The following is an 11,962-nucleotide window of genomic DNA, read 5'->3' as shown; positions in this document are numbered from 1 at the left end:
CATTGTGCTCTTTTCTGACTAAAGGGAGTTATTATTGGGGTTAACTTTGTGATAATTAGTCAATATATGAACATGAATATTTGTACACACATAAACTCAAGATAAAGAACAAAACCTACTATCTCTTCTGCACTGGTGGCCCCAGGTGTTGCAGACTTTTATATATATTATAAATGTGACTTAAATAACCATTGTGTTTTTTCATGACTGCCCGGAATTTAAAATAACGACTTCCTATTCTAAATGCACATAGTGAACTATAATAAGCAAAACTTAATGGCAATGTATTTTCACGTGTTTGTTATGTGTCAGTTGCTTGTGTAAGGTGCACGCTTTGTTTTCATGTAAGCAGCTTCCTTCTGATGGCTCCTGTAACACAATAAGCGTGGAGCAGCTGGAAATTCCACTGGGTTGTATCTCTTTTGTGAACACATACCCATAACGAGACTGGTTAAACAATAAGCTGGCAAAAAAATTAACGTTCATGCGAGGAAATTGCCCAGAATAACCACCACTCGCAAATTTTGAAAATTCCTTTCCACTTATCAGGTAAATGGTGCTGTAAAGGTTTGAAAGGGACACTAAACTTGTTATGGTGACAGCTACTAATTAGACAATCTTCTGTGGTCAACAGCTAGAACACTGAGCTATGAAACTATGCCTACTTCCCTATTGTGCATATGGCCTGGGAAATTCTAAAGCTATTTGTGCTATTAACAGCACGGGTCATGCTTGTGTAGCCATCGATAACACATGTTATGAAAAAGATAAGATTAACAACTAAAACATTATTCCTTCCTGACTGACTGAAGTCATGGTGGCAGAAGTACACAAACCCAAATTCAAATTCAAATTTTTAACTCAAGTTGAAATTCTAAATACAAAAGCACTCCCCTAAAAAGCAATGATTGCTGTTGATAACATAAATGTCTAGTGCAGATTTGTTCCACTTCAGATTTGTTGTACTTCAATAATATTGTTTCTGCAAAAACTATAAAGGTAAGGTTGTGTTCATTTGAAACTTTGTACAGATTTAAGGAGAGAACCACTTCAAACAACCAATAAGAATTCTCTAGAATTTGAAAAAAATCACAAAAAATCCATCTACTCAGAAATATACCTTTTAGTTAGTGGCAATAGAAAGGCACCCAGTTGGGGGGCTTTTTAAAAATATTGATTAGTATTGATTGTGCTGCAAACTGAAACAAACTTAAATGTGAAAATAGGCCCCATAGATTTGTCTTAGCTACAATGTTGGGGTGGAAGTAAAACAGCAGCTGATAAAGGTGGAGCTGATTTTAATCCCTTTATGTACTGCCAGGGGGTTAATCCATAATAATACATTGTTACATCTTTTACTTAGATTCTGCATGTGCAAATTAACTTACTAACTTACTAAACATGTCAAATAAGCTTGGTGAAGTAAAATGTTTCCTGCTGAACTATGTTGAACTAAAAGTGAAAGTAACAATCAATGGAAATACTCCAGTAAAGTACCTTAAAGTCTCACATACACTATTTGAGTTAACTTACTTCTTTACACCTTTGGGTCCTAGTAACTTCTGAGTACTTTCATTATTTATTATAATTATGTGATCAGAGAATAGTTTATTGTAACAATAGATACCTTTTAACCACCTCTCTTCCCTCTTGAAACAAATGTTGCCTTTAGCACTGCTGCTGCAATATTATTTAAACTTGAGTGTCAGAGTTTCCATTATAGCAGAGATGCACCATGGAGGAAAGGTGGAGTGAAACTTCTTCATGTAAACAACAGACAAAATTCTCATTACGAATGGACTTTTCTACTGCTGTTTTACCTATATTATTGTTTCATAGTAGCGTTGAGCAACATTTTATTATTGAAGTGAAGCTTGTGTGTAGGTTCATCTAAAATCATGCACAGTAATGAAATGTAGTCTGTACTTATATTTCACAAAGTAAAATTTCAGTGCAGGTTTGTAATGGTATATTGTGATTCTCCAGTGTTGTTACATTTACTTCAGTTAAGAACTGTGTGATTTGTATTTATTGTTCCAGGAGCTGCAAAAGAAAAGGTCATTGGTGGCCTAAAGGTAAGAGATTCAACCTTGTGACCGGATGTTGACAGGCTCAGATCTGGGTGGGACAATGGAAAAAGCTCATCAACCACACTGTGTTGCCCTTTGCCCAAACTGTTCCAGTAATGTGCCATTTCTATAAAATTCCCCTAAATAAGAGTATGTTTTTTTAAAGGCTTTTTGGTTAATTTACTTTGGTTCTTACTTGGAAAGATCTTCCATTAGTGATTATAAATCATATCTCATAAAATGAAGGTAACACCAAGTTGTATTTTTCTAGGATATTTAACCTATTATTTCTTTAACACTACCCAAAATAATATCTAATAATTATAATAATATCTAGTTTTATAACTTGACAAAAAATCTCACATCTTTGTATTACAGAAAGAAATCAGTTGCACAAATACCCTACTTTTAAAATGTCTATTTCTGAAAGACAGAGATTTCAATATTCCTAATTTCTATTAAAAATAAGTACATTTCCTGTTCTTTACTTTACGGTGTGGCCTAATATACCATATTATGTTACTTCTGTAGGGTTTGGCCTGCACTTGTGTTGCTTCTCTTTCCTTCCACTGTGGTCGCAGAGGAGAGTTTAACACTTATTTACCACTGAACTGCTGTGGACTTGGAGCTTCTGAGCAGTGCAGACAGCAGCAGAGTGCAGTTACTCCTCCACGCCGACAGGGGCAGTGACGCCGTGAGGGCGCTCTTCTCTGTCTCCGGCATCCTCTAGTGTTCAGTGAAGAGGAGGGGGCCTTTCCTGCTCAAGTGAACACATCGGCTATTGAGGAGAAGTTGAAGGCATAAGAGCTAAAGACGACAAGTCTGGAAAAAAAGACAATTACTATTTATTGAAATACCGTTAGCTGCCGGATCCGCGCGGCTACATGCGCTGCTGCAGCGGAGACGTTTGAGTCTGTCGGCGTGCGAGGGGCGCCAGGTGTCGGGACACCGAGTGTGGGGAAAATGCCATCTTTTTCATGGAGGTAACGTCAGACGGCTAGTGGAGCTAACGGCATATGTGTTAATGAGTTTTAAGTGTGGACTCGCTCCGTTGACGGTTGAGTGTTTCCCAGTCAGTTTACAGCAGCAGGAGTTCGCCGATAAAAGCCCATTATTTGCAATTTCAGCCGCTGTCGGTGTGTTGTTAAACTCGGGAAACAACCTGATGGCTAATTGTTCAAGTATATCTGTTACTGTACGTGACCGGAATTAACGTTAACGTTACATCAAATACAGCTAGTTTTTACACTTTTATCACTTACTTTGTTTTGGTAACTGGTACCATGAATTTTAATTACCCTCAACTGAAAGTCACATAATTCACTATAGACGAAAATGAAGGTTTGTCTATAGCACTAACACATCACAACGTTTTTTAAATTATTAATAACAGTTTATTTGTTTCATGTAGTTAATAATACTTTTCTTCTGTTGGCCCCAACTTTATTCCCATGGGCTCAAAATGTTTGGTAACACACTTGAAACTGCAATCTTTGATATTAAAAAGTATGATTGATTGCATTGCCAATTCAGCTGAGATCTGCAAACTGATCATAGCATTTGTTGAACTACAAACACCAGCCTGGGGTTTTCCATTGGGGAAGATACTATTTTTCCTGACCACTCCCTACAGCAGCTAAGGTACAACACGTATAGAGCCGTTATGAAGGCTTGGGTCGAGTTATTATCTTTATTGTATCAAGTAAAAGCTGTGTAGTTTCATTCTCAGGGTCTATTAACTTCTGTCATATACTGGACACGAGCATTCCTTCTGCCCTCAGGTAAGTTTTGACAGTGCTCACTTTTTAGGTGTGTTTGCCCTTGTGGCGTAGCAGCCTGTGGGTTTCCTGCTTAACCAGTGCAGCGCATTCCTCCATGTAATAAGCTGCTTTTCTAGATCCCAGGTCTAGCTGCAGTGGGCTACTGGATGGCCGTTCAGCAGAGTCCCACACAAAGAGACTCTGTATGAGTCAGGCTCACAGGTCCCCTGGGGAGGAGGCCCAGCCTAGCTCCAAATGGGATAGACGCTCAGTGCCACGACAGCATGGAGAAAACCTTTCTCATAGGAAGCTAGACTTTCAGGACAGGTGTACTTGAGTCACCGGTATCACTACTTCTGTTTGTGGGGGTGGGTGAGGATGCTCCTCTAGTTTCTTCCTGGCAGTTGGACAGCAATTACAGACAGTGTTCGTGCTTCTCTTGGTTTCTTCACCTTTTGTGTTGTCTCATTGTAAATGGTTTCAGATTAAACAAAATGTAACAAGGGCGACTTGAGTGAACATAAAATGCAGCATTTAAATGACATTATTTGTTGCTTTAAGGTTTATGTTTAACTTGTTTTAAGGCATGACATGAACAAGCAATAGTATCCCACACTGTATGTAACACCATGTTGTATGTTTTTAGGATATTTACCATAGTATTTCTAGAACAATACCCAAAATAATATCTAGCTAGTGTTTTATAACTTGACAAAAAAAATCCCACATCTTTGCATTAACAACAGAAATCAGGTGCACAAATTCCCTGCTTGTCAAATGTTTATTTCTGAAAGATGGAGATTTCAGTATTAATTTTATTAATAATACTACACTTCAAAGTATATTTCCTGTTCTTTACTTTACGGTGTGGCCTAATACACCTTATCATGTTACTCCTGTAGGGTTTGGCCTGCACTTGTGTTGCTTCTCTTTCCTTCCACTTTGGCCGCAGAAGAGTCATCACTGCTGGAAGGCTGGCACGATGTCTGGCTCTTCCGTTTCCTTGTCAACATGTTGGGATACTCCACTATCATCATCCCCGGCTACCTCCTCATTAGTTATTTCAAACGCACCAATTACTTGGAAACAGGTTTGGCTTTGAAAACCAACACGGATATCTGTAGTTTGGGAAATGTATCCTAGTTGAAATAACACAAATATGTTGTCACTTGTCTCTACTTGAGAAATGTACTGAATTATTGTTTTTTTTTTTTTGTTTCCTGTTTTTCAGGTAATGGGATTTGTTACCCTGTCATAAAGACCTGCGTCTTTGGCAGCGAGGCCAAAACAGGTTTGCTGGATGACGTGTCAGCTGCAGCCAGGAATGAGGGAGATTCAGGCTCGTCAGTCAGACAAACTGTCAAATTAATCTTTTGTGCTGCTGGACTTCAGGTGGGAATCTTTGCATCAAACATGAAGATTGAAAATATACATAATAGCAGCATGTGACCTAATCTCTATAATACCTGTATTTTATTTTATCCACCTGTAGTTTGGTTTGCCCTTTAGTTCACTCATTATTTTAAAACGCACTTAAGCAAAGCTTGTACAAAGTGAGTTGCTGATTAAGAGAAAAACACAGACACGGGGAAGTGACTTCACTATCTGTGAAATGAAAGGACAGTTATGTGTTAATGCAGGACAGATCAACTTTTTCACGTTAACAATGGACCAAATGACTGTAAAAGGATTCACTAGTAATAACAGACCCAGAGAGGATTTTCATTTGACTGTTTCTCAAACAGCAGAATTAGTGGCTAGCGGATGAACAGAGTAGAGCATTCACCAGGTGAATTGCCAAACACAGCTAGAACAAGCCTACGTGAACATTTCTGTGCGTGTAGGCACCTGACTGGTTACACGTTAGATTTGGTCATGCTTGTCGATGTTAAAGCATGTTCGATAAAATAAAATGCTATTGCTTAGAACAATACTCAAGGCGTCAAATATGCGTTTAAAGAGTTAGTGTTCACTGGACTAATTCCTCCTACTGTGGGTCATGAAGCAATCCTGTTCTAATATAGGTAATAAGTTTTAGTAACAAAGGAAATATTAAATGCTAGTATTTAGTACAAGTTGTTTTCAGAGCACAGCACCGACTGTAAACCAACATTTGAATACCTGGACAAAGATATGTTTTATTATATTGTAGTTATAAAGGGATGTCATTACAGTCAGCATGGAGTTGCGCAAACAGGAACTGAATCAAATGACAATGACAAAAGAATATTTTACTACAGCAGACTTTTTTTGCTAAATTCAAACCTACTTAATGAGAGAAACTCACCGGAAAGTAGAATCACCTGGTGACAGTTTCTATCACAGTTGATATTTTGGTAATGTTTTTGATATTTTTTGAACAGAATTGCTACAGGTAATATGTTACATCAGGTTTCAAGGCCTAAAAAGCTTAAGTTGGTGTTCTTGTCTTCAGGCATCGTACCTGACATGGGGAGTCCTGCAGGAGAGAGTGATGACTCGGTCTTATGGTGCTATGAGCCCAGAACAGGAGGGGGAAAAATTCAAGGACTCTCAGTTCTTGGTCTTCATGAACCGTATCCTGGCTCTGACTGTATCGGGCATCTGGTGCATCCTATTCAAGCAGCCTCGCCACGGAGCACCCATGTACAAATATTCCTTCGCATCGCTCTCAAACATCATGAGCAGCTGGTGTCAGTACGAGGCCCTTAAGTACATTAGCTTTCCCACTCAAGTCCTGGCCAAAGCCTCTAAAGTCATTCCTGTCATGCTCATGGGGAAGATTGTGTCCCGTAAGAGCTACGAGTACTGGGAGTACTTTACCGCGGTGCTGATCTCAGTGGGGGTCAGCATGTTCCTGCTGTCCAGCACGACCGGCAAGCACCCGTCCACAGTCACCACCTTCAGTGGCATCGTCATTCTCATCGGCTACATTGTCTTTGACAGCTTCACCTCCAACTGGCAGGACAACCTGTTCAAGTACAAGATGTCATCAGTACAGATGATGTTTGGGGTCAACCTGTTCTCCTGCCTCTTCACTGTTGGCTCGCTGTTGGAGCAGGGTGCCTTCTTCGAGTCGCTGGCCTTCATGACGCGTCATTCCGAATTTGCCTTTCATGCTGTGTTGCTGTCCGTGTGTTCGGCATGCGGACAGCTCTTCATCTTCTACACCATCAACCAGTTTGGTGCTGCTGTCTTCACCATTATTATGACCCTGCGCCAGGCCATCGCCATTCTCCTGTCTTGTTTCCTTTATGGTCACACAGTCACCATAGTTGGTGGATTTGGCGTCGCCGTAGTTTTTCTGGCACTTTTCCTACGTGTGTATGCACGTAGCCGCATGAAGTCAGGCCGGCGGTCTGCGCAGCCGGTTGCACAAAAGGTGTAGCACTCTGATGTCACACATAACTGAGGACTAAGACCACGTTTTCTGTGGTGCTTTTTTGTCTTGTGTGTATCTGTTAAGTCTTATTTTTACTGTTCTGTTTGTATTTTTGTTAGCAATGGTACAAAAAGGGATTGTGCAGTTTTGACTCTTACACCAAGATGCCCCTAAGGGGTCCACGTGATTTGTCAGGTCAGCCATCACAGAAGTTTTGAGTGCCTATAAGATTGTCTAATACATGAGTTACGTGCTACAGACTGCTAACTGCCTCTAGTTAAAGTCAAATATTTTTTCTTGAACCTTATGTGGCTTTTGCAGCCAGTTTAACTTTACTGTTGATCTTGGAAAAAGATGTGTGAGCTCTATGGCTAAACATTAATTTTCAAGAATTTGACATTTTCTGTTACTTTATCCCAAATGTTAGAATGAGACGCTCATTTTGTCTAAACACAAGACTTTAAATCTGTTGCATTATCCTTCAGTAACTGTAGCCAGATTCTTTTTTCACAGTCCTCCATGTTGGAGAGCAAGAGCCTTTGTGTGTCTTAATGTGGGAATTTATCTTGTAAAGATGTTAACAGAGCCTTGCAGCTTGTGTAATAAAGAGCGCACTACTTCCTAAGAGTAATTCCCCCTCCCCCCCACACACATCACTGAAGCATATGCTGCTGTGGGTATTTTTTGCCCATTATTTTAAGATATTTCTTTTATGTCATCGCAAAACATATTTGATTTTATGTTTCAAAATCTGGCCAAAAATTGTGTAAATATATCTTTAAGTCTATGTTGATTCCCCACCAACTTATCTGTGTACTTTTCTAAAATGATTGCTTCACGTGTTTTAATGTTTTACGTGAATGCTTGGAAGTATTCCGTATGGGTGTTGATACATCACAAAGATATGAAGGTACTTTACGCCCAGGGTTGAGTTTTCTGAATCGAATGCATACAAGGGAAATGCAATGTTACTGGTACTTTGTTTTTTATCATTCTACTATTTCTTCTGGTTACTGGATTATTAATAAAACCTATTAAATTAACTCACAACTCTGAACTGTAGATGTTTTGATTTTTACTGTTGCACTTGTAGAAGGACTTGACATGTGTGGTCAGTGCAGTTTGCTTAGCACGTGACAAAATAATAATTATTCTTTATTTGTAAAATTTTGTTCATGTAGTAACCTTTATACACAAAAAACTGCTTAAATTGCTTTAAATTATGAATGATATTAAATTACGTTATTAAAGCTAAGATTGAGTGGAATGTTATTACTTTGGCAGGTACAGTATTTGTTCATGAACAAAAGTATTTTATATATTGAAGTTTAAACTTAACAATAAAGTTAAGAGGATCAAACTTTTTTTTTGGTTTGTTTTAAAGGACAACCCACGTTTCTTAAGGACACAAAGGTCATGTAAACTGATTATCAAACTTATTAGGATTCACACTCATCGAGTGATTAAGAAGTCACGCACAACGTCAACCTCCTGATGACGCTAGAGAGGAAATCAGTCGTGCGTCAGGATGCATCAGTCCATCCCATTGTTAAACGGACAGATATACTGATCTATGCTAATGTGTCCTGCCACTGACTTTTTGGAAATACCTGTGACCTGTGACCTGCAGCATTCCAGCTTTCTTTGCCATTAATCAATCGCAGCAAGCTTTTCTGGGTCCCTAAAACTAGAAATATTCTGTCAATTTAAATATTTGACTTTTGCTCTAATTATGTTATTTGTATGTGACTGGAAAATGACTCGTCTAGTAATAGTTTTTCCCTCTTTTTGACCTTCAGTGTACAGTACCTTCCTTACCTTGGAAGCTTTTCCCTTTTCTTTTCAACATTGAAATCAATGTTGTTAAAGGGCAAGTTCACAAACTTCCAACTTACTTTCTATAGCTTTAGGTTATGGTGTAAATGTACATTAATGCTTTTAAGCTTCCCTATAGTAAAATAGTTCTCTGCTTCTAGTATAGATTCTATATATTTCTCTGATTGTAGTATAAATACACATGTATCTGGAAGGGGTAGTTACCAGTGAGTGAGTATCCTGACCAAAATCTACACCACCAGGACACAGAACACTCCAACCATTTCAATTGAAAGATTATGGAAAAGCAGAAGTTGGGATGTTTACAGAAAAATGTCCAAGTCACTGAAGGTCACATGAACAGTCATTGCATAAATCTGCCTAAAACAAGTGGTCTTCAAAAACTGAATGACCGTTAAAGAAGGAGACTAGTAAGGGAGTTACAAGCTTCAGCAGATGAGAAGGAGAGACTGTACATACAACAGCTGGTGAGAGGGAGATGCTGGAGGAAAGCGTGATGCATTCTGACAGAGAACTGCAACTTGAGACTGTGTGATTTGTTCCAGCAAGACAAAGACCCCCAACACACAAAGCCACACAGAAAGTCAACAAGGAAGACAACAAAGTTAATGTTACTTAATCCAGTCGAGAATATGGGGCTGGACTTTAAAAGGCCTGTTTAAGCACGGACCCAATGCGACCTGACAGAGTTGGAGCAGGACATTTTTGATTAGCCGTAATTCCAAATCACATGTGCCGTTTTTAAGGGTTTTTTTAGGTTCCCCTAAAAACTAACACGTGTCCATGCTTTTCTAGGCCCACACTTTAAAACCTCTCTGTACGTCCTCCACTCTCTTTGGGCTTATTTAAACATGTCGTAGCTGCTATTTGTGTTCTACACTGATTCATAAACCAGACCACTAGTATGATTCACAGAACATCAGAGTGAAGCCCGGGTTTGACTGTAATGTGCGAGAAAACACTTCCCCCTGGTTTATCAATCTCACTGCTTCTTGATTAGGGGAATTTCCCTGCACCTCTCATTTCGTCCTACTCCCCATCTGGTTTGGAGCAGTGCGTGACAATGTCAGTGTCTCCAGTCCTTGTTTTAATAAGGCAAATGAAGAACAAGATAGGTGGAGGGTGCAGATACACAGAACTCCGCATTCCCCCCCAGCGGTCCAGTCACCCCGGGCTCTCGCTCTGACTGCGGTGATCAGACAGGCTGAGTGGATTTATTGTAACTTGTATTAGCCAGCACTTTTATTAACCAGCACCTTTGACTGTTCTGACAGGGCCCGGCATTTTGGTAGCTTCCCGAAAAACAAGACCTGACTGCTGAAACGCCACAGAACCACTGAACTGGAAGTCAAACTTTGTCAAAAGCAGCTAGATCATTTTGGGAAATATCCCTATGAGCTTTCTTGCAGAGCGTTTTATAAGAAATTGAATTCACTCCCAGGTCTGGGTTCTAACAAAGCTTAGCACACAGACTGTAAATATGGGGAACACCAACTTGGACAATATCAGCCTACCAGCACATCTAAAGATTGCAAATACATTATGTTTGTTTAATCCATATTAAAGCTGTGAGAACAATAACTGTTTGAGGAGTTACATCACCACTGCACTACTTTCCTAACACAACTAAGAAATAATGCTCCATATTTCCCACCTTAATTAAACAGCCATGTTTATACCTAATGTTCTCTATAAATTAAAAAACAAAAAAAACAAAACACTAGTACAGGTAAATGGATTTTGTTAAATTTGCATAAAGATACTACAGCTGTTTCGCGTTTTCAGTCTTCGTGCTCTGGCCGCCACCACGCATCGTGTTACTGTACATGTGGAACATAAACAGTGTGAGAGACCATGTGTGACTCGACTGCCCTACACCTAGTCATAAGGGTTTATCGATTTCGTGGGCTGCTGTATTTTGTGCTTTCTGATAGAGGGGTTAGCCTTTTATCTGAACATCTGGCTTCCTTCCTACACACGTGGGTGTGAATCCTGTTACTGTGTCTAGTATTTACCAAGAGCTCTCAAATATGAGAAGTGAGATTATGCCTGATGTGTGCAATAAAATTGTTTCATTTCATGACTAGTAATGGTGTTTCTGGCATTTAGAATATTAAATGTCATGGAAACTGAATTACACTATGGTATACACACAGACACATACACACTCTTGTTATGTGCAAATCTTGTTATTGACTAATACCAAAAGAAATTCTTCTCTGTGGTGGTCTGTTATCATCAATGAGGCAAAGGCGTCTAGATGATCGTAATATGCAAAGACATGTAAAGACGGACATATACACAAACAAATTTAGTGACTTTGGTCCAGAATCACCTGAATGAAATCACAGTCCACCAGTTAACGCACTTCCTCTCCTTGGAAGCTTTGCCCATGTCTTTGCACTTCTGCGCTAGAGTGAGACACAAAATTTAAGAAAAACAATGACAAGTGGCAAAGGTCAAGAGACATATGGAACTGAGACAATGAAATCAAATGTTACACACTTCAACCCACTGAGACGCCAGGAACCCCCTCTCTGAATTAATGCACATTTGTGGGTTGACTGCAGGTTTACACAAGGGAGTCAAATGTTTCCACAGGAAGTCTTTTTCTACAACAAGGGTTGGCAGGGGAGATGCACCTTTCAACTTTACGAGGGAAACCTGTGCTGACTTTATGAACCTCACACAGAAATTTCCAGCAGCTCAACAGTGAGACTGAGCCCTCACAAGAGATTCACACAACCCTTTTAAGTCGCCCGTTAAGACATTTCCCTGTTCTCAAATTTGCATTTTTTTTTTCCCAGTCTAGGCCCATTGTTCTTGAAAAGAAATGAAACTACATTTTTGAACAGAATCTGAAAAACACATGAGACTCGTCTGGGTTCTCCATTATTTTTCGTAACCTCTTGGTTCCAGACATTAGTGCCCTTCAT

The 11,962-nt window shown here is 39.5% G+C and overlaps 1 protein-coding gene across 2 annotated transcripts; it reads left to right on the top strand.

Annotated features, from left to right (window-relative positions):
* The first annotated feature begins 2,807 nt into the window (after nucleotides 1–2,807).
* Nucleotides 2,808–8,445, top strand: slc35b2 (solute carrier family 35 member B2). Of its 2 annotated transcripts, none has more exons than XM_067482342.1 (4): nucleotides 2,808–3,052; nucleotides 4,732–4,919; nucleotides 5,061–5,221; nucleotides 6,264–8,445. In XM_067482342.1, the coding sequence occupies exons 1-4, from the start codon at nucleotides 3,033–3,035 to the stop codon at nucleotides 7,194–7,196; spliced, it is 1,302 nt and encodes a 433-aa protein (XP_067338443.1). In that variant the 5' UTR covers nucleotides 2,808–3,032; the 3' UTR covers nucleotides 7,197–8,445. The 2 variants fall into 2 exon arrangements, with proteins under 2 accessions (XP_067338443.1, XP_067338444.1); XM_067482343.1 differs by lacking the exon at nucleotides 2,808–3,052 and adding an exon at nucleotides 3,075–3,850.
* The last annotated feature ends 3,517 nt before the right edge of the window (nucleotides 8,446–11,962 follow it).

Source organism: Channa argus, chromosome 17 (assembly GCF_033026475.1).
Source record: "Channa argus isolate prfri chromosome 17, Channa argus male v1.0, whole genome shotgun sequence".
NCBI lineage: Eukaryota > Metazoa > Chordata > Actinopteri > Anabantiformes > Channidae > Channa > Channa argus.
This window is presented reverse-complemented; position numbering and strand designations above follow the sequence as displayed.

What these genes read in the sequence shown, in the direction of transcription:
- slc35b2 (XM_067482342.1), top strand. Translation starts at nt 3,033, where the DNA reads ATGCCATCTTTTTCATGGAG. An exon ending in ATGCCATCTTTTTCATGGAG is followed by an intron (nt 3,053 to 4,731) that starts GTAACGTCAGAC and finishes TTACTCCTGTAG; the next exon opens with GGTTTGGCCTGCACTTGTGT. An exon ending in TTTGTGCTGCTGGACTTCAG is followed by an intron (nt 5,222 to 6,263) that starts GTGGGAATCTTT and finishes TCTTGTCTTCAG; the next exon opens with GCATCGTACCTGACATGGGG.